Here is a 22,197-nt window from a genome sequence, read left to right on the forward strand (position 1 = left end):
TGATAATACATATTAGGATTAATTTGCCATTTAACGGATATGTAAAGTTTCTTCATATCATATGGACAAAAACTAATTGTGATTGTGAATCTGAAGACCTGACGACCGAAGGGAAACGAGTATTTCAATTTAAGAGGGGAACCTTGTACACAAAAGTATTATGTCACAAGTAAATGCCAAGTACCAAAGGTGTCTCGGCCAAAAGACAGCCGTTCACTGCATGAGACTGGATCAAATCTGCCAGGACAAAAGTGAAACGATTAATGAAAATGCTAATTGGTAATCATGGAAATCATGTTCAAATGTTGTTATGCAAACTCTAACGACTTAATCGAACTCCACAATATTGGATGAAATGTTAACCATCCATCAGTGATCGAGATCTCTCATTGGGGAGGAGGTATTAACAAAGTATTTGGTAGGTATTACTTAATTATAACTCTTTTCTCAAACGCAACGGTTAAAATATCGAAATTAGAGTCCATTAATTGAATGAAAATGAGAGCGAATGCAGCTCGCTACTGCGCTATTTATCGAAGTAAAAATATTTTCATTTAAAAACTGGAAGCTTGCGGGGGCATTCACTAATATATGGGCCAAATGATTATAATCAGAGAAACCTTTTGAATCGTTAAGTTCAGTGATAAATTAAAATAACTGTGACTGAAATATTCAATCTGTGCCGAGTATTAAGTAAAATGGTCGACTGTCTCTCATGGAGACAGGACGAAATCAAGGTTTCATTAGATATTCACTCATTTAGTCCATTCTTGTGAGAGCTTATAGGGAGAAATGAATAATTGAGCTGAGGATGGGCAGGCTGATGGCATGAGATAGATGGTCGAGGCTCGTGGGGTGCAGCAAGCCGTGCATCAGATGTTCAATCACACACGAACGTTTCAGTAAAACTTTGGAGAACAGCCTACGATTTACGCGTTAGTTATTGATGGTTCATATATCGAAGAACTGTTACGTTGATAGCATACGTCATTTCCATGAAGTTCTTGGACGTGCTCTTATTTGTTCCAGACCACTGGTAGCCAAGAGGCATTTTACTCAAGAATTAATTGAATTAAAGCGCAAATTTGTTTTAATGACGAATCATACAACTCGTATTTGTTAATGACACGTGATGCTAATTAATTGACCTCACACACCGAGTGAAGGAAGCATATCCAGCGAGGAGGTCGAATGCATGCAGACAAGTTGTTGGTACGCGAGGCATACAGATTCATTTCTTTCTTCTCGATTTATTTCTTAAAACGGATCACGTTCGACTAACTGTCGCAGAAGACCCACAAAGCTTGGGATAAAATGTATCTGGTACCAAAGAAGTAGCGAAAAGGTTATTTTTGCAGCATGTGGCAAAAGGAAGAAGCAGCAATGTACGACCTTATATAATTTCGAAAAAGAAAGTTCAATCTCTGGAATCTCAGCCGCGGCAGCGCTTTTTAAGGGCCCAAGTCATTATTACGGCTTCTAAATTCTCAATACAAGGCTTTGCGTGCTTCAGTAACACACGATTAATAAAAATCAGCTATCTATAGTTGCGAAAATTTATGAAAGCCAGGGTTGTGTTGGTGCAATTTTATGAATATATTCGAAAAATTCACATTCATTTTTTGGTGAGGATAATAATATTGCAATGAAATGTAATTGATGGATGAAACATGAAATTATTCTCTTGCTCCTGAAAATCGGATTTAGGTAACTCAATTAAACAAATTATAATGAGTTTTTTCAAAGCGCATTGTAAGCCCCAACATGCAACAAACTGGGCACAGTGAAATGAGGAAATCATTACATGAAATTCAAGTGTCTTATTAATGACAATCAATAAAAGCATTTATATTCTTCCAAAGAACCGAATTTCGTTCAATTCCCAGAATAAATCTATCAACAATATGGGAGAAATCACAATTCTTCGTTTTTTAGTTTAGTTAAAAAAAACATTCCTTTTTGACCGTTGCTGAATTGAAGTTACTAATTTAACTTGAGAGTCGAGTAATTATATCTCAGAAAAAAATGAAGACCAATGAAATAATGAGCCCAATAACTCATAGGTTAATTCTACAGTGATAACGCTGATCGAATTTTGTGACGGCGATCGCAACATGGCTTAGTCTGCACTGAACAATTTATTTTTGCAGCGGTTACGAGAAACTCGAGGGATCACCCCAGTAGTAATTAATTCGATGAAACAACCTTTAGAGATAAACAATGAAAACAACATAGGGAATAATGATATATGAAATCAATGCACAAATATTTTTGTACTATAAAATATTCTTCACATAAATGAGAATGATGATGAAGTGATAGAAGCGGTGGTGAGGCTCGCGCTCCAGTTGAGCCACGCCAGCTGTGCCTGTTTGTAAGGTCCCCCTCTCATACAAATCAGAAAAACTCTTGTCTGGGTAACTCAACCATCACATTTATCATCGAGACTTAGGCACTTGGTATCATCCAAGTGCCATGATTGAAGTGATGGCACCAAGTGCCAAGAGATTTCCGGAACTTTTCGTCTACAGAATCAGAGTATGAATAGTTGATGAAGAATGAAAAATAAAATTCATAGATACGCGGCGCGAGATTTTGTCAGCCTATCTAAATAATTTATCACATTCTGGAAAGCTAGACGAAAATCATTACAATATATAAGTAATTCGTAATTAAATAAAATAATTAGCTCATAATAGTTTTAGAGTTGGCTGAAAAGCTTTTGAAAGTTTACTTATAAATCTAAGTTTAGCACCATGAAGGGTGATTCTATTTGAAGAAGATCGCTAAAAAATTCATCGAGGGCAACAAACTTGACCTGATGACGCTGCGACGTACTTCACTAAATGAAAACGTTTGTGATGGTAGAGTTGCCCAAGAAAGTTGTGTTGAGCAACAACACCTTCAAATAATGGAACTGAATGTGATATATAATTACTAAATCACTGACCGAATGGAAGAATTAAGAGCCAGACTTTAACATAAACTTACAGATTCAATATATTTTTTTCAGTTTGCTAATCACATGTGACTAAGCAAAAATCGATTATAAAAAGAAGATCGTGTAACGGAAGTAAAACTTTCCTGACTTGATATGGTACCATTTTTCCAATTCAGTTCTCCAGAATTTGAAGGTTTGAGCGCAGACAAAATAGCGAAAGTGGTTAAAGTGTTAAGTCAAGGTGAGGTTCTTAACAGATAATTTGAATAGTGAACTCGCACACACAAGCAAACAATCAACATAACAAGCCATAAAGCATAACTGTAGAACTTGATATTTTAAGACTTTTATATACTTAAAAACTTCAAGACCCATATACACCTCTGAGAATGAACATGCAGTAATCTGGTTCAAGCATCAATTGAACCAGCCAAGTTGACAACATGCTGAGCTGTACATTGAATTATTTACTTAATCAGATCTAAAATGTTTAAGGGTGAATGAAAAAATATTTTAGTAATTTGAAAAAAATACATTGTATCAGACTCAAAAGTAGGAATAGATGCGTGCGTTCTACCAATTCTAAACTGTTATGAACTTGCCTTTTTAAAATACTCGTCATTTAAATTAGTAACAGGGTAAATATTTTGCAATCGTAGATCGAAATTGTATGAACAGTTGGTCCCTCGTGAATATTGACACCACTTTCTTGTAATAGTCCTAATAACTCCAGTACGAGATATCAGTAAAAACATAGTTTTAAATAAACTCCAGAATGTCGGGCATTGGATGATATTAAACATACCAAGAACGAAAGTAACTCTCATTTAAATATGTAATACATTAACATTCCCTCATGCGGTATGCTGAATTGTGACAGTGAGTATATTGAAATATGTTGTATATTGTAGAAATATACCGTATATGTAATATCTCTCATTTAAGTCAAGATATGAACGTCTGTATCGCTGAATACATTTGTCTGGCGACATTATATGCACTACATTGAAATCTGCAGCATTCACGTGACACGGCGCGTACAACTATAGGCTCATGCAAACGAGATGAGGTCAAGGCTATAAAACTTTAGAGTTAATTATAATGCACTTGTGTCATGATTCAAGTGTATTGATGATGAGCTATGAAAATGTCGGGCATTTCGGCCACAAAAAAGCGATCAGCAAAACTAAGCTAAAATGATATTAGAAACATTGAAATACGCACCCTCTGTCAAATCTGCAATATGAAGAAAATTTTCATTAAAACGGAGGATGCAACCGATTCATAATGAACTAGCAATTGGCATTTATGCATCTTTCCAAGTTCTATTGCTTAGGAAACAAAACCTAGTTTGACTTAAGATATGACCTTGTAGGGACACTATTTATCTTTGTTCCCAGTTCCATTCTTTTTCTAGAATATCTAGCTTCTTTGCAAACCATCCGAGCAACTTATAGATTGACATTTTCTTTCTTCGTCCATCCAGTTATCCGTAGTATTACAACAGCCTGGCTCGGCAGTGTTTGAGGTGCAACCTTCATACTCTACAAAATACACCTCGAACTAATATTATCCTCGCAAATTTGTGTTACAATCCCCGTTCTGCGTTCTTAAATTGCAGCAGTATTGAACCAACCGTTCCGCTATAGCTATAACATCTAACTAATATAAACCTAGTCTTTAAGCTTCGCTGTAAAGACGTGCTCTTCTGCAGATCCAGATTTTTACTACCGGTTTTTGGTTGAACCGCGCCATTTGCAGTTAAGGAATTATTACTTATTAAAGTCACGTAATATATTTCTAGCACACACGACTGCTTACAACCATTTATAAAGAGCAAAATATAAAGGTTCAAATCTTGAGATTCACAGACGGGAATATTCCCTTTAAATGAAAGCATTTTAAACGTTAGAGTAATATAATAAACCCGAGTAAAGTATTTTGGAGCTCCCGACAGAATAACAAGACCATCTATGATAGGACAGATCAACAATAATATTTTTCGATAAATGTCTACAATTGAGACAAGAATAAGAGTTGATATCTCACCTCCGTGGTCGCTGGCGCGGCTTAGGCGGCCATGTTGCTGTGCTGCCTGCTCGATGATGTCGTTGAGCACCATTACGTCTGTGGACAACATGCATATTCATCCTTTACACAACAAGGCTGCTCCAAACCAATTCAGAATACAACAGAGCTTAGCTTTATGTACTTTCCGCATTACATTCGGGATTTTCCTACGTCTCTCAAAATGCAACTCTTGCCGTGTTCAATGTTGGGTCTCCTCAGACTGCTCCCTATGCTCTGCAAATGCCCCGACGTCGTGAAATTGACGTCTTCTCGTGTAAGCTTGCATTTTCGTGCTTATATTCTACGTTACAACGCCATGTTCTGACTACTGGCAATATTGTCCTCGATTTAATTGATTATTTATTGTAAGCATAATTATGTTGATGATAAATGAACACAATTTATATTTTTAATTTCTTTTTTGATTCCGTGAAATTTACTGTCGAGCATAATAGTTTGTAATCAGAAGCAGCATGTGCGCTGGTTGGGAGATGGCACGGCTGTACTCACCTCTCATGTCGACGACCGTCTGCTTCTGGATGGGGTCGATGAAAGGGTTCGTCTCCGGGTTCTTCAATTTGAGAGCGAGAGCTTCTTCAGGCTCCATGGATCCATCCTGGGCAGCCAAAAATGTATAAACCATCACATATACTAGAATGCTCCACAAAACAACGTGTGATATCACTTATGATCCGACTGCTTTTCTGCCAGGTTGGCATGGGAAAAAATTGGCTTTACTTTCATTTTCTAGAAGTCTGATACTCCATGACACGATCATCAACAGTTACTACGAACCAGCCAACAATTGGAAATAAATAGGAGTAATTGGAAATGAAAAATACACTTGACACGTAAGTGAAACTAAATGATGTAGAGTGAATTATAAGTTCCTGCCAATCAATCACGTTTAGCGTAAGGCAAATAATGGCTGGGACATAGGTAAACCTTAATCGCTTTGTTTGGTCTACAAATTTGCGCCTAACAGCTCGTAATTTTGGAAACGTTATGTCCTTCATAATTCCTGACAACAGATGACTATAAAAATACACAACCATCTAGCAATTTTCCGCCAAATTACATGTACGTTGAAATTTTATTGAATATATTTAATTTTAAACGAGTGAGTAATCGCTGACAGTAAAACTTTAAATCGCTATTAAATAATTAACAAAATCTCACATTTGAATAGATTAAATGATACCAAGAATTTGAATTAAAATGAATAACATTTCACTAGCTCACTAGACAACATATATTGCAATGCAGGAATATTATCGAAACATGATAAAAATCAGATTATATGTATCATATCAAATCATATCAGAAATCACATCGTGTCAACGACACATTTTACAAATAATCTAATAATATAATTTACGGGATTGGAGGACAGAATCACCAGGAAAGCAGAATAAACAAAAGAGACAAATGCATGCAAATAAAAGAAACATTGGAAGAAAGAGGAAGATATTGGGACCGTTGAAAGAGCCGAAGTTAGAAAATCAGAGCCATGGGCCGTTGAACATGCAAGTTAGCGCGAGCGGCGCTTCCCTAATTATTGATAATTCCCATTCGAAGTCATCTTTAAACGACAATTTCTAAAAGGGAAGCTTTTACATGGATTTAAGTTTTTCTGCCATAAACGACGAATTACCCTACTTTTTAAACCTAATTTATCTAATCGGCCAGGCAAAAATGCCTCGGAAAACATTCGGAAGCCAGCAAAAAAATCCTACATCATGGAAAATTTTATCGATTATCTGAATTTCACTTGGAGACTTTTTAAAAAAACGTGTAGAGGGAGAAAAAAGGGACAGAAGAATTTATACAAACATGGAGACATAGCAAGGACAGTCAAGTAACTCCCGATTAGTGAGTACTTTTCTCATGTCAAATTAATTATACTTTTGCATAGACGGAATTTTCTTTAAATTTTAAGAGTAAAGAAATGATCGCAATTAAGACATTGCAGAGTGGCAACTGACACGATAAACAATCTCATTACATGCTTCACTAATCAGGAAACTTACTGAATGATATCAAAACTAAGACAGAGAAAAAAGGACACGAAAGGGAGACTCAAACAATGGTGGCAAGTGACCAATGAGAAGAATCGCACACTCACAAGAAATGGCCTCCAGCAGTTCTAGTGTCATGTGGCAAATAAATGCCATCATTCAATAGTTTGCAAACAACGAATCCGAATAACACAAATCTAACTTGAACCAAATATTAACGTATATTAAATGTCCATTTGAAAAATTTTGAGCTAAGCCTAAATGTCTGGTAACTTTACAGGCGAATGGAAAATTTACTAACGCCCAAAATGAATAACTTTTCTTTTATATTATAATAATAGCTGCACTAATATTTGGTACCTTATTAGGCAAACACTAAATATTTTATTCAAAATATTTTAACGACAACTAAACTTACCTCATTTCCATGCTGGGAATAATTGAGCAATAAACTCGCGCCCTGAGCGACTTCAAACGAATCAAGCAAAAAATCTACTCAAGCACAAATATTTGCCTGGCTTGCTTGACTTTTATTTAATAACAGCAATAGAAGCCAAAGACCAATAAAGTCTAAAAGATCTGATCAAATATGTGTCGAGAATCAGATCAAGAGAAGGAAGTGAAGTGAGAACAATAAATGAAAAAGCTGAATTTTTAGCGCTTCTTTGATCGTCGCTGATCATGAGTCATTTAATGCTCAATAATTTGTCATTACATTTTGGAAACAAATAATAAATTTAGAATAATTCTAGTCCCAACAAATCAGAAAACCAAGTGGCATGTTTTGGAGACCGAAAGCCAAACATACGCACGTTTATTAATGAGAACACAATTGCGAAATTAAAATGAACAAGATTGCAATGAGTGAGATCTTCTGAGAATATTAATGAGACTCTGATCAATGAACAGGATAGCCTATGTTGTCATCGAATAAAAGAGGGATCAGTTTTACTCTAACAGAACAAGTCTAAGCGTGAGAGAGTCCATTTTGTCAGAGGCCAGCGAACCTCAAGAGATGTGACCACTACGTGTCAGCTCGCAAGGCAGCAAACTCAAGGAAAAAATCACATCTAAGCTGTAAAAGAAAGATTATTGCGGTGACCTAAAGACCCAAGCTGTAAAAGAAAGATCGTTGCAGCAACGTAAAAAATTTTGAAGTTATTTAGGCTGTGCTCTAAAGCGAGACTGTGTGGCTCTCACACCGCGGGCGCAGCAACAAGTGTTGGCACGGTTGGGTTCAGATGCATTGCAATTCAAAACTAAAAAGAATTACAGAATGAGTGTAGAAGATAATTTGCTAGCATTCAGACAAATTATAAGAAACGTAAATTAATGAGTGTTTGAAAATATATTACTTTCTAAGCTCACTACGCTTGCGAAATAATAAGGAAAAACCTAGGTGCGTCAGTTACTTGTGAGTAGTTTACGCTACGAGAATCAACGGCTATATTTACACCGCTGATTTTTGTTCGGTGGTATTAGATGATAATCAGGAACTGTATGCAAAACTTGCTTAACGATAAACATATATTATTTGAAAAATATGAATCATGGTATTTATTCAAGCACTGGCGAGTCAAGTCCTGAAAATTGTTTCACAACGTTTGTTGTTAATTAATGGGCATCTCGCACGTTACGATTTTTCGTATCGTTCAATTTTATACTGTGATCGCTGTGGATTTAGTCTGGTTATATTTATCGTTTGGAGACTAAAAATGCTTTGATATCCACAAGAATACTCGGCAAAATAAAACACACGAAGCTTAAACATAATCAGGTACGCAGGAAGCGAGGCAACATACACACATTTCTGATCAAGCGTATTGCGTATAAAAGATTAAACAACAGCATAATTAACGTTGAGAAACCCCAGAGAAGAGAAAGTAATTGATAAATGTTGTACACCTCGAAAGCAAGTTAACGATCAAGGGTAGGACTCAACGTATTACTTGGTACGTACAAAGCCACAAATATGTATTAAATAACTAATAAGAGCGGTGTGTGAATATTGCACAGTATTGCGTTGGTTGTAAAGAAGAATTATGATGAGCCGAACATGCACTTGAGTTTAGATGGGCCCCAAGTTGACGTTTTCTATGAAGAATAGAAATAACTTACGAAGCCTAGCGACTCCAGATCACGCGAGACTCGCAGGCTCGGGGTGCCTCCCGTCGACTACGGGGAGCGTTTAATCACACAAATATATCAGAATAGGGATTATCTTTCAGAATCTGGAATGTCTTTCAGAATAGGGATTATCTTTCAGAATAGGGAATATCTTTCAGAATCTGGAATGTCTTTCAGAATGGGGAACATCTTTCAGAATCGAGAATAATTTCAGAATTGAGGTAAATTACCCGAATATTTATTAGCTGTCATTGTTCGTAACAGGTATGAAAATACGGAGTGACATCACGAGAATTGAGGACAATCATCCAATTGAAGTATAATTAACAGAACTTGATTGGACGAGAAATTTGTGAACCACATTCTTAAAATCGAAATATCTAAGAACTCTGAATGAAACTTAAGCCTCAATGAATTTCCGTCTTAAATTAATCAATTAAATGCTAAATCCCATTTACTAATATCCTTACACAGGAATGTGGTAAATTTTGCGTCATACTATGGAGTTTCAAAACTTTTTCAATGTAGCTTATTTATTTTTTCCCCGTTTTACTATCTTTCGTTCATATAGGAGTCTATTGCTAAGGCTGAAGAGATTTGCAACTCAAAGAACAGTGGCAATTACACGCCCTTTCATCAATCCAAGAGAATCGAGAATCTCCAGCTAGGAACCACAGCTTTGCCCAAAGGAAAGCCTCGGTATAATAACGCGTTTTAATGCTCAATTTTTGGACAGTGCGTTGAAGTGAAAGAAATATAGCGGAAAGTGAGAACCTAAATTTCTGAGAATGCTCTACAGGGGACACTTACTGCATCTTTGTCGATATACTCCAAGTTGACATCGGGCCCAAATATCTCTCGAATGATGTTATCTATCACCTCATCATCTCTCTTTCTCTGATCCCGCTTCAGTTTGGCAATCAGCTTCGAGTCGAGCTAGGCAGGAAGTGCAACAAACGTAACTGGAAGGATCTCATGAAGCGTCATGTAAATGACCTAACTCAAGCAGGATACGTCCGAATCAATATTGGAATCTTCCGGTTTATTGGTGATAAATAAGGCCTGTCAATACCAGATCTTCATGAAATGAATCTAAGATAAAGCAATAATTTGACTCGTAAGGGAGCTCAAATTCGCTTTCTTTTCGATGCTGCCTATGATTTGTAGGAGGCCAGAAAATAAAACCGTTCACCTTAGATTTCGATTTGTCTGACTAGTTCTTAGTGTTTCCTTATTGTTTTTCGAGTATATAATAGTTATTGGTGCACAAACGTGAGAAATTAAATTAAATTAAAATTAGTTCAAAAGTTTAGCATGCAAAATGAAGTTCATCAGTATGAAGCCATTCCAAAACTGAACAGATTGCACGCAAGCTGACTTTGAACCCAGCCATGGTACGAAGCAATCGAAGAAGGGTTTAAAATGAATGCCTGTTGAAATTACCTTGTATACCAAGAGAAAATCTTCGGGGCAACTGACAAGACTTACATTTCTCTGAAGCTTAGGGAATCACAAAGATGAAGATGAAAGCGTTTCTTTAGCTATTAAAAACAATTTATGACAATAATTACAACGCAGGTCATGAGAAATCTACAAAGGTACATCAATAGATTAAATCAGGACGATCACATGGAACGAAAGAATTAATCGACGAAAAAGAGAAGGCGCAAACAGTAATGAAAAAGTTTTAGAAGGATCTGGGGTATGCATAGAAATCCTTTCAAGGTTGCAGCAAGAAAGAAGTATAAGAAAAAAAAATAAGAAAAACTAAAGACGCGTTGGGACCAAAAAACAACTGGGGAAGCAAGCGGCCAGCAAACATGTACGACATTGTCTTGAACGACCGCTTCTAAGAGATCGGCCAAGCAAGAGCAGACTGAGCGCAGAGTTCGTGCACGATTGCTACTCATCTCTACTCACACAATAGGAGTCATCTAAAGAATCTATAATGACCTCAGGTACGTTGGCAGCGGTGTTGCGAGAAATGGCCCTCAGTTGGCTCTCTTTCGTGAGTGGCTTCCCATTGAGGAGGTCTCCGTGTGAGGTGTAAGATATACGCGACGTGTGTGATGTGTATGAATTGTGTCGAGAGCCAAGATTCGTATAAACTGGTACAATGATGGCTCCATTCTCTTCAGACATTGGAGTGACAGCAGCTGAATCATCAGCGTACGGGAGGTGTTCTTGAGCATCAAGATAAGTGGACAGAACAAGAGGCTTCTTGTCGCCAAAACGGCGGCCGTTCGTTGTTCTCCATGTGAATTGGTGAGAACCTCGCGACCCTCGTCGCAGGTTGAAGGGTGACCCCGGTAAACTGAGGCTTGCCTGCAAGATACCAATTTTGCACCAACACTTCTCGCTCATTGCTTCCTAGGTTATACGTTAACAATGAAATATCTTAGCTTTTCACCCAAGCAAAACTAAGATGTAAAATGATCGTCACAGGAATGCACGTAGGTAAAATTTTGAATCAACATGATACCTCGTGTCCACAAATAAAATGAATGTAATTTGTCACGTCATGCGCTGTCCATGAATCACTAGACAACTTTCATGCTATTCTATACCTTGGCTTCCAAAACTTTAACGAACAATAACACGAGATGATTTAAATGAAGGATCTGTACTGATAAGTTGCATGTATAACACAGTAATGACTTGTCGGAATTTCTATAACACTGAAGGCCATGCGAAACTTCACAACGATCATGCACTCAGAACTGTCACAATAAAGTTGTGATCTTTCGAGAAAAAATGTAGCTCAAGACCTAACTCAAAGAGAATAATTTATGAATTTTTCTAACAGACTTTACAAAAGAACAAAACTGATCGAATTATCAGCTACAAGTTTCAAGCTCTTTGAAAATGTGTCTAACGATTTGAAAAATACTGAATTTCCTATTCGAATTTACATCCACTAATGAACTCTTATTTGACCAAACAATGAGTAAATTTGCTGTTTTCGTTATTGCGACTAACCAATTCTTCCAAACGCTTCAATTGAATTTGTTTCAGCATACCAATAGTTTCCTGGTAAACAGCATATAGACGAATTGACTTTTGCACGCTATGAGGACGATGGCGCTAAGATGGAAGAGAACCTACATTAGTGTGGTCGCCTCAGACTCTGAAATTTGATTTTAGAAAAGTTTCCCAGAAATTACGATTACGAATATGATTTAATCCAGTGTTCATAGTTGCATATTTTATTGTAGAGCCTTCATGACTTCTATTCGAGAACCACGCCCAACAGTGAATTTTTGAGTTGAAAATGGGCTCTAGTTGGACATGGAGGGAGGGGGCTGGATCGAGACGTGCATTGTCAGGGAATTCGAGCGACTTGAGGGGACTGAAGGTGCGGTCAACCTAGCCACAGTCCGTGTGCAACGGTTAAAATAATCGAAGTATGAAGTGTAAGAGCTGACTAAAGAAACAAACCAATTAGCGTACAGTAATCAAAGCAAGTAGCAAACAGAACCCACTTGTGGATAAGTGACGTCAAAAGGTACAGTATATTTATTGATTAAAATTTCATGCAAAAACTGAAGCTTGGAATGCTGTTTTCGTGAATCCAAGATTCAAGTGATGAAAATGGGGGTCAGGCCATCACAAAGAATGTAACAACATTGATGGGTACGTACAGGCACGTGGACCCGCTCATGCAGTTCTACATCTTAGAAAGTAGAAGCATTAGAAGATTCCGCTAAGAAGCGTGCATGCCAAAGGCGCACGTTAGGAGAGCTGAATCCGTCAGTTTAGCTTCAGTCGGTCTCGAATGCACAAAACCATTCATTTTCTCAAGCAAATCATAGAAACAAAAACGTGCAGTGCTGTGCAATCAGTTACCTCAATTCAATGGTCAATATTAGTGGTGTTTGAACATCAAGATTGTGTGTAAATGTAATGGTTGAGACAATTGCTTCAGCAAACATCACATGACATGACAGTGTATACGAAGGTCAAAACACATTAACCCACTAACAACTACCATTCTCACGAGCAAGTATATAATTGAACAGTGTAAGGTGACGGTACAGGAGCATATTGAAGGTGAGTAAGGTTCCGTGATGAGTCTCTAACTAACATTGGACACCACAAAGCCGTCTCACAAGTTACTCAACAAAATTTAGCATCTAGTTGCCACGCTTGAATTAATTCGTGCAGATGAATTAATCTGATAATAATTAATTCATTATTCTAATATAAATGCGTTCATTTGGCAAAGTATCTTTCCTCTCAAATGGTACCTGATATATAATTATATCATGCGTGAATAGCGAAAATCTTTCAGGAACAACTCATTAATTGATGTTCTGCAGCACATAGACATAAAACACAGCACAGAATTTGACAGCTTAAAGTGATTACTAATGAGACGTTTTCTTCTCTCGAACGGCACTATTTTATACACTGAGCTACTACGTTCTCATTTAACTCAGAGCCATTGTTCAACGGTAGCCAACATCACAAGCTGTGTGGCACGTACTCGTAAATAAACACAATTTCGTTACAGCGAATTGGAACAGACAAGCCGAGGCTCAAACATCGAATTTTCCGAGACTTGGCTCTGCGATCTCCAATGTTACGCATCCTCCTCTCTCCCCTCATCAGAGAACAGTGGTGAAATGCAACAATAATGTTAGTGAACATGGCAGGGTTGCAACAATCGTCTTATTGTACATGACAGTATTGCAACAATCATCTTAGTTAATAGGACAGTGTTGCAGCAATCATCTTAGTGATCATGACAGTATTGCAACAATCATCTTAGTTAATAGGACAGTGTTGTAGCAATCATCTCAGTTAACATAACAGTGTTGTAGCAATCATCTCAGTTAACATGACAGTGTTGCAGCAATCGTCTTAGTTAACATGACAGTGTTGTAGCAATCATCTTAGTTAACATGACAGTGTTGCAGCAATAATCTTAGTAATCATGACAGTGTTGCAGCAATCCTCTTAGTGATCATGACAGTGTTGCAGCAATCCTCTTAGTTAACATGACAGTGTTATAGCAATCATCTTAGTTATAACATAACAGTGTTGCAGCAATCCTCTTAGTTAAGATGGCAGTGTGGTGTTCCTGACTACGTGATGACACCCGCATATCATGGCTTCATAGAACTCATTAAAACCGTTAAACGCATACACTTCCAAAAAGTTGAAATCAACACAAATAATTTGCATTTAATTAACTGATAATTGAGACACTTAAAATGGTAATAGTCGCAAATTTCATTCATATTGTTACTGAGAATAGTGCTTTGTTATATTTAAATTTTTAGTTTCTCTCCACCTACAAAATGACTGAGTTATTGCAGTATGTGGTCGACTTTTGTGGATAAAGTTAGGACTTTTTGCGACATGTGTGAGCTAAATCCTGTCGTTAAAGCATATAGTACCTTTTTGATACATGGAATCATTGTCGGAAAGAGACACAGGAAATGAACTGAAGAATAGGTATGTGGACACAATAATAAAGAATAATTTTAATTGCAATTTATCTCGTAACAAATTTTGAGTTAATCGATATAATTAATTATAGCGTCTTTTAATATCAAGCCCAATAAATGAAGTAACTGGAGTTCCATGTTGCAAGCTAAGCAAAATTTCCCAAAATATTAGATTTACCGCCGCTTAATCCTGTACTTCCTTGGGAAAATCTAAAACAAATATTTGTATTCTTACTTGTCTTCAAATAAATTTCCTTCGTCGGTTAATACAATGACTAAATTCTATTACTCGGTCTCAAGTAAATATTTCTGTCTTATATTGATAAGAAGTGTCTTAGAAATATATTTTTCGATAATTTTAGTAAAGATTTAATTGAGAAATAGACATTCCTGAAGAATAAACGATCTAAAATTGTTCTAGGACTATAAGGAGCCATAACAGAAACTAGCTATGCCCTAGACAGACTACTCGCTACGGAGAAAGTAGGCCGGTACGAGTGGTAGCACCGGCACGCTCTACTCTACTCATCACTCTAGCTAAATGGGGGCTTCAAATGGGGGCATTACTCAATACCACTCAGTAACGTATGCACTTTTAAGTGCATTTAAAGTTAATCATAAACGGGGTTAGGGCATGTATCACAAAATTGGGAGACATACTTTATGTTGTACCTCATGTGCATTATGATATAAACATCCTAAAGGTTTTACCATCAACTTAGTTTTAGGTTATCTCCGATGAAGTGATGTGTGCAGTATGAGAGACAACACGTAATATTCGCTTAAAATATAATATTCATATCCAAGCAACGAATGGAACCCTCACACAGAGGAGTGCTAGATGAAAGTAGGCTAGCTTTGTTAAATATGTTTTTGTGATGAATATTCACTCTTGGCGATAGCATGTTTCGTGTCAACTACTATTTCAAGCGTAAAAAAATATTTCACCAAATTCAAGTTTTCAAGGAAAAGTGGTCGAGTATTTTCTTACCTTTCTTCCTTTGGTTCTGGCTTTGGTTTCGTTTATGGACTCTCCTCCTTCACTTCTTAGGGATATTTTCTCTTTGTTTTCATCGAGGTCTCGTTGGCTGACGAAGATTTCGTAGGAGACGCGCGAGAACTCGGAGGGGCTTTTGGCGATGCTGCCAGGGTCTCCTCCCAGGTCGTCGGGAGGGCGGCCGTGGCCTGCCGTGGCGCGGTTCATGGCCGCCTCTGCCGCCTCCTCGGCCTCCTGCGACGGCATCAAAAAACTTCCAAGCGTCAGCACTCGGCAAATAGAATTAATAAAGAAACTAAAGCAGCAACAACTCAGACGGATTCTTGATATAAAATAGCTACGCTTATGTCCTGAGAAACTTCCAGATAACTTGGCGGACAAATGCTAAGAGAATAATTAAAACTCAGATCTTCTCGGAAGAATCGCTTTCAGTGTGCGAACACACGAAATTTTATACTAACCACGATATATATGGAATTTAGGATGTTGACTTCCATTATAGACATGCTGGTGCATTATATGCACCAGCATATAATGCATACAAATGGAATAAAATGAATATTTCTCACTCTGATGGCCTCTTCTTCTGCTAATGCTGCCTCTTCCTCCTCCTCCGCCTTCTTCTGGAGCTGGTCGTAGGACATGGCGACGATGGCCAGGATCAGGTTGACCAGGTAGTAGGACCCCAGGAAGATGATGAACAGGAAGAACACGATGTGCCATGGCCCTGCCGCTCTCAACACCTGGAGCCGCCAAATACAATGAACAGTTATAATAGTTTTTACATATTTATGAGAGTTTCTTTGAAGCCTGGCGCTGTAAATTTATGTATTAAAAATAAGTCAGTGTTTTAGGGCCTGGATACAATAACTATCGTGTCGGAAAAGACACGATACAATAACTATCGTGTAGACCTTACATTTTACTTTTTCTGGCGGATTCTTGAGGCACTGCACCTGGGGTATTTGAATTGAATTAAAATGAAAACTGTTTTCAAATTAGGTAAGTGTAAATTGTATTCAGTAGAAAACTAAAGTTTGCTTCAAATTTCATAACGGGAGTTGGATGAGAGTTCGAAGTTAATTAAAGAGGGTTGAAATGGTCTCTCTTATATTTACATTTTAGTTCAGAAATTATCGACGGGCTTAGAGAGAATGCGACTCTTTAATCTAATGGATTATATTTCCCGAGAAATGAATTATAAGCTGCTTGCCTATTATATATTTTAGGAATCTTGCAAGTAAGTTTGCGAATTGAAAACCTAAAACTGCACGAATAAAGGTGCTATTTGGGTCTCTACAATACATATCAATTAAAAATACTACCTGAGTAAAAAAATTCATTGTGAAGGTTAAAGTTGGAAGCGCCGCAAAACGGGGCTTGTGTTAAATATGTAATTTGAACAGGATTTGATAACGGGATTTTTGAATCTCAGTGATCCAATTCTGAACAAAGCCGTGATCGCCCCTCGTCTATACATTTTTGCAAGTTAGTTCGTTGTCTGAAACTTTAGAGGTATATAGGGGTTAGGAGAGAGCGTGTTCAAAATAATCGTTTCCAGCTCAATTGATTACTGAATACCGAGTTCAATTTCGAAGATTTAACGAAGAGACAATGAACTGACGAAGAATAATTTTTCCTACACACGGCGAGTGTTCGTTTCGAAAGAATTTAAACTAATGAAGCAGTAAAAAGTTTTAAGATGCGCGTCTTGGCTAAAATAATGGTTGCGAAGGATAGAGCCCCTACCGAGGCAGGCACGCCACAGCAGCTATAAGTACATCGCGTAGGATAAACTGCTATGACATATATTTAACGTTAGCTGCTACGAATCTAGTACGGGTACTTGTTGTAATGACATCAAGAGGATTTCACTATGGAGTAAATTGAGTTAAAATCGGAGCCCAAACTAACAAAAAGTATGACTGAATATAATTAATTGAAATTACACAGTTTAATGTGATACCGCGTAATGCGGGACGGCGAAACAGCAGCTGCAGCAGGCCTGACTCGTCCCCTTTAACTTGCACTTGCGCTGTGGCCCAACCCGGCCGTGACTCAACGTATACCATCTCTAGGAGATCTATAGTAGCTATTCAGGTCGTCTTTAAGCCATTCACATGGAATATTTCCTTATCTTTAATATTTTTAAACGACTCGAAACGCTGTGAACACATTGATTAACAGCAAGTTCTAGAAAATGCCGTCGTATCCTGCTACATGAACGCTTATAACCTCATTCACCTAGGTAAGCTAGGTTGTTCAACTACAAAATTAAATCATATATAGTGTCGGTTTTAGACGTAATTTCTTTATCGCATTCATCGAAATTATACGAAAATTGTATACTTTTGAAACATCATAGTATAAGTGAATGAAATGTAGCGGAAATATAGGACGAACCGCTCCTTTATTCGTTGCATATTGACACTAACTAACCCACGATACTTATTTGACAATATTTTGGCAAATTGACTGTGACAAAACTTATTTGACAATAAGTCAATTTGAGATGCGTGGTATATGAATATAAATAATTATAAATCTTCCTCTAATTCTATTAGAATTAATCGTAACTTCAAAAAATAGTTTGGTGGATTACTTCTTAGAACAATGGACCGTTTCGTATCCGATGATTTATAGGAGTTCATTGCATGAAAGAATACCAAATGACCAACAATCTAATTTATTGAATATAGATAACGTAGAATATAAATAACTCATCATGACTCACTTGTTGGTACAAGTTCTCCCAGTAGTCCTGCGTCATGAGTCTGAAGGCGGAGAGGAGTGCCCAGGAGAAGCTGTCGAAGGATGTGTAGCCGTAGTCGGGGTTGGGTCCGTAGCCTTGTAGACACAAAAATCCCCGCGGGCATTGCCTGCACCGACACAAATATTATGCTCCCCAATAGCGTTGTTACTTCAGAGATGGTAAGATGAGAAACAATTAAAATTAAAAGTCATTATTCTGGAAAAATTATTCCTAAGTAAACTTCACCGACACCAAACCAGGTGAATTGCATGAATATTTTTGATCACAGCCATTACAGAAATATGAAGTAAGTGATATTGTTATTGAGATCTCTGATCTCTGGAAGTAAATAGATTAGAAAGGTAAGATTTATCGTGGTTATACACTGATGAAGAATTTTTTCCCGTAGATTATCGGAGAAATTATTTCCCATATATTGGAGGGTGTACATACTGATCACCGAATTAGAGGGACTGCAGGCAGGATACATGATCATTGTTGGAGACATCACAGAACTTGCCAACATAATCATCCATCACTTTCTTAGACAAGTGTATATTATGTGGGGAACGGTAGGTTACACTCTAAATGCTAGTAAAAGAAATCAGATGAGAATAATCGGCAATTTTGCGAATATATGGACATGGGGAGTCATACTAAGGGGAGTAGCCATAAAATAAATAATGACCGAATTTCCATCGCTAATTACGCAACCTTAATCGTAAAATCAGTGATTTATTTACGACGATAAAATATGTCGGTCATTCACAGCTCGTCGAGTCACTTCGCGGAAAATAATTTTAACGACTCCTAGGTGACCTCTCTCAGTCGGTCTCAGAAACACGAAATGCGAAGATTTTTCGCAAGTAAAACTGGCTGAACTGTGAACAGGGTATTTAATTTTATGGGATTAGTGAAGGTCACGGCATGAGAAAGGTTCGAGGAAATATTAATTTATGTTGTCTTTTTTCGATAACTTGTAATCCTTCTCCCGGCGCCGATGTGATTTGGTTTCGATTTCACCAATATTTCACAACGTATAGGATGGAAAAAATTGATTAATCATTTGACTTGCACCATTCGAAGACTTACGACGTCTTGATTGGTGACATCTACGTGGGTTACTCGTTAGGATCTATATGAAAAGGACCTTCAAGGACAAAAGGAATCAAAATAAATTTTAATCTCTAAAGAAAATATTCAACAGACGTAAAAAATCTGTGTCTCCGAAAAATGTTCTTGTAACGTCGATACAATGGATGGTTGTTTTATAGTAATTTGTCTACATGATAGAGATAAAAGGTGCGCATTATTAATACTTGTAAAAATTATTCTTTAAAATGGAATTTAAGGATTAAAAAATGTTTTAGATGGCAGAATAAGCTTGTTTAGACACGGGCAGATAGTGACCAGAGAATTCATTTATTTAAATTTGCAGGGTCGAACAATTCTTCAGGTTACGTTGGTTGATCAAAATGTAGGTTTAATGAAGTAATTTAAATTTAGTAACGACGTTTCGAATGTAACAACATGCATGTTCAGGTTATAGGAAGCAGTGAATACAGAACTCTTGGTGGAAATAAGTACATGATATACGTAAATCTGATACAACAAGAAAATTTGGAACCGTGAACAAAACTCCGACATCTCAAAGTTCAGAAAATCCGGTGGTTCCTCCAGCACAGTGGGAGTGACTGTCTCGTTGAGTTTGACGTTGTCAAGAGTGTTATGAAGCCTGTTGAATTCATCGCGGATCTTGAGATGAATTTGCTCGATTGTAATGCTTTGAGACCTGGTCTGGTTGCGAGCTTGTCTCATGAGGCGAGATAAACTGCTCAATGTCGTATTAGTCACTCCAAATACTCAAAAGTATGTAACTATATCGACAGTAAGCAACCGATTATACTGCCACCTGTGACAAGCTCGTAACCAGACCAGGTCTCAAAGCATTGTAATCGAGTAAATTCATCTCAAGATTCGCATATAGATTCGCGCTCTTGAAAACGTCCATCGCAACGAGACGGTCACTCGCACTGTGCTGGAGGAACCCACCAGAACCATCTACCGGATTTTCTGAACTTTGAGATGTCGTAGTTTTGTTCGCGGTTCCAAATTTTCTTGTTGTATTATATTTACGTGTATCATGTACTTATTTCTGCCAAAATTTCTGTATTCACCGTTTCCCATAACTTGAAAATGAATTTTGTCACATTAGAAAAGTCATTAATAAATTAAAGTTACTTCTTCTAACCTGCATTTTGATCAACCAACGTCATCTGAAGAATATTGTTCGACTAAGACTATGGTCGACTACAATTACTAATATAAAGGTTTAACAAGTTTCTTAATAGGACTGCAAAAAACACAGTTTCACGCAGCTACTTGAGGTGCAGAAAACATGAAGCATTCATGAAGAATAATCAGGGAACAGACAAGCAGAGAAAGTAACAGAGGCAAGCAGTTCAGAGGAAACAATCAAAAGTTAAAAATTAACAACGGCAGCAGAATAAAATCAAATACCTTCCTAATTATGCCAGCCTACATGTGACACGAACCCTAAAATACGTTAAAAATACATTAATCGAGGTCAATATACTCACTATTCAATGTATAAATATCGGTTCAATTGACAGACGCCAATAAGATAATTTGCACACGACTTTGTTCATACTTTGTAAAAAATGGATGCATTATGCAAAAATGTTGTTTATAAACTAAATGCGCTACAAGCACGTCAATTAGTCATATTCATGTATGAATTAAGTGAATTATTCGAGAATTTTAAGCTTTTATTCAAGAAGTTTAACGATATTTTAGTTATTTATCACTTAAAATGAACGCCTTTCTTGTTATGTCGTGCGCAATGAACGCAATGCACTTTCGAGGACATACGCCATGCACGCAGTACATTATTCAATGTACGCAATGCTCGCACTGAACTATTGGATGTCGTGCGTATGCATGAGGTGAACTCCTCGAAGTCGTGCGCAATGCGCGCAGTTCACTCAACGACGTCGTGCGCAATGCGTAGTGAATTCTTTGATGCCATGCGCAATGAAAATGAAAAGATGACATGGAGTCTGGAGTTCTGAAAGTGCATGTATAAGGAAAAACACGAAGTAATTAAAAACGAAGTCTTGGGAGGGGATAAGCAGATCAAAGAAAATCTGTTTTTCCGAAAGTGATGGCATTAAATTTCACACAGCGATGTAGTTTTAAGTATAAAAAATAATGGGAAACATTATATCAAAATATAATGGGAACCATTATCCTCAATATTGAAAGATGAAAATTCTTCGCGTTGAAAATTTGATTAAATCGGAAAATAAGCTAAAAAATAATTTAAAAAGCCAGGTATTAACAATTTCAAGAAAGTAAAACTACAAGCGTTAGTCAGACGTTGTTTCAAAACATGTATAAGTACTCCAAAATCCTCTTACTCAAAAATTCTTTCATAGATTTTACAGAAAGTATATGTATGAATTTTTAATTCAAGGGTTTGCAATGCCTTGCCGCTGCGCCTTCTTCATAAATGTTATTTTAATGAGGGAAATGTCCCTCGAATTAGATTAAATTAACCTTACTTAGACTTCATCACGTTTTATTGCACATCATTTGAACATGCGTGATTTAAAACGACGTTCAGCGCAGACCGATGGATCAGTCCGTTCTGGTCGAATGGAGCTGTCGGAAATAAGTTACAATCAAGCGTTGCAATTCAGTTGAGCGACTGAATGGTAATACAAAAACAATACACTAGGATCAACCAGAAATTGCAAGGAGTCAACAAAAGTAAACTCAAAAGCAGTAACCGAAGTGCCAGACGATATTGAAGATAA

At 37.2% G+C, this 22,197-nt stretch overlaps 1 protein-coding gene across 1 annotated transcript in view; it reads right to left on the bottom strand.

The window, feature by feature from the left end:
* The window catches only part of LOC108664831 (sodium channel protein para), a 72,712-nt gene that overhangs the window by 18,933 nt on the left and 31,582 nt on the right, over nt 1-22,197 (bottom strand). The window contains exons 11-17 of the mRNA XM_047880881.1: nt 18,341-18,485; nt 16,176-16,349; nt 15,601-15,840; nt 11,110-11,481; nt 5,522-5,627; nt 4,991-5,068; nt 4,166-4,177 (exon numbers count right to left, since the gene is read on the bottom strand). Of these exons, the coding sequence (XP_047736837.1) occupies nt 4,166-4,177; nt 4,991-5,068; nt 5,522-5,627; nt 11,110-11,481; nt 15,601-15,840; nt 16,176-16,349; nt 18,341-18,485 (1,127 nt within the window). The remainder of the gene's footprint in view (nt 1-4,165; nt 4,178-4,990; nt 5,069-5,521; nt 5,628-11,109; nt 11,482-15,600; nt 15,841-16,175; nt 16,350-18,340; nt 18,486-22,197) is intronic.

Source organism: Hyalella azteca, unplaced genomic scaffold (genome assembly GCF_000764305.2).
Source record: "Hyalella azteca isolate HAZT.00-mixed unplaced genomic scaffold, Hazt_2.0.2 contig6504, whole genome shotgun sequence".
NCBI lineage: Eukaryota > Metazoa > Arthropoda > Malacostraca > Amphipoda > Hyalellidae > Hyalella > Hyalella azteca.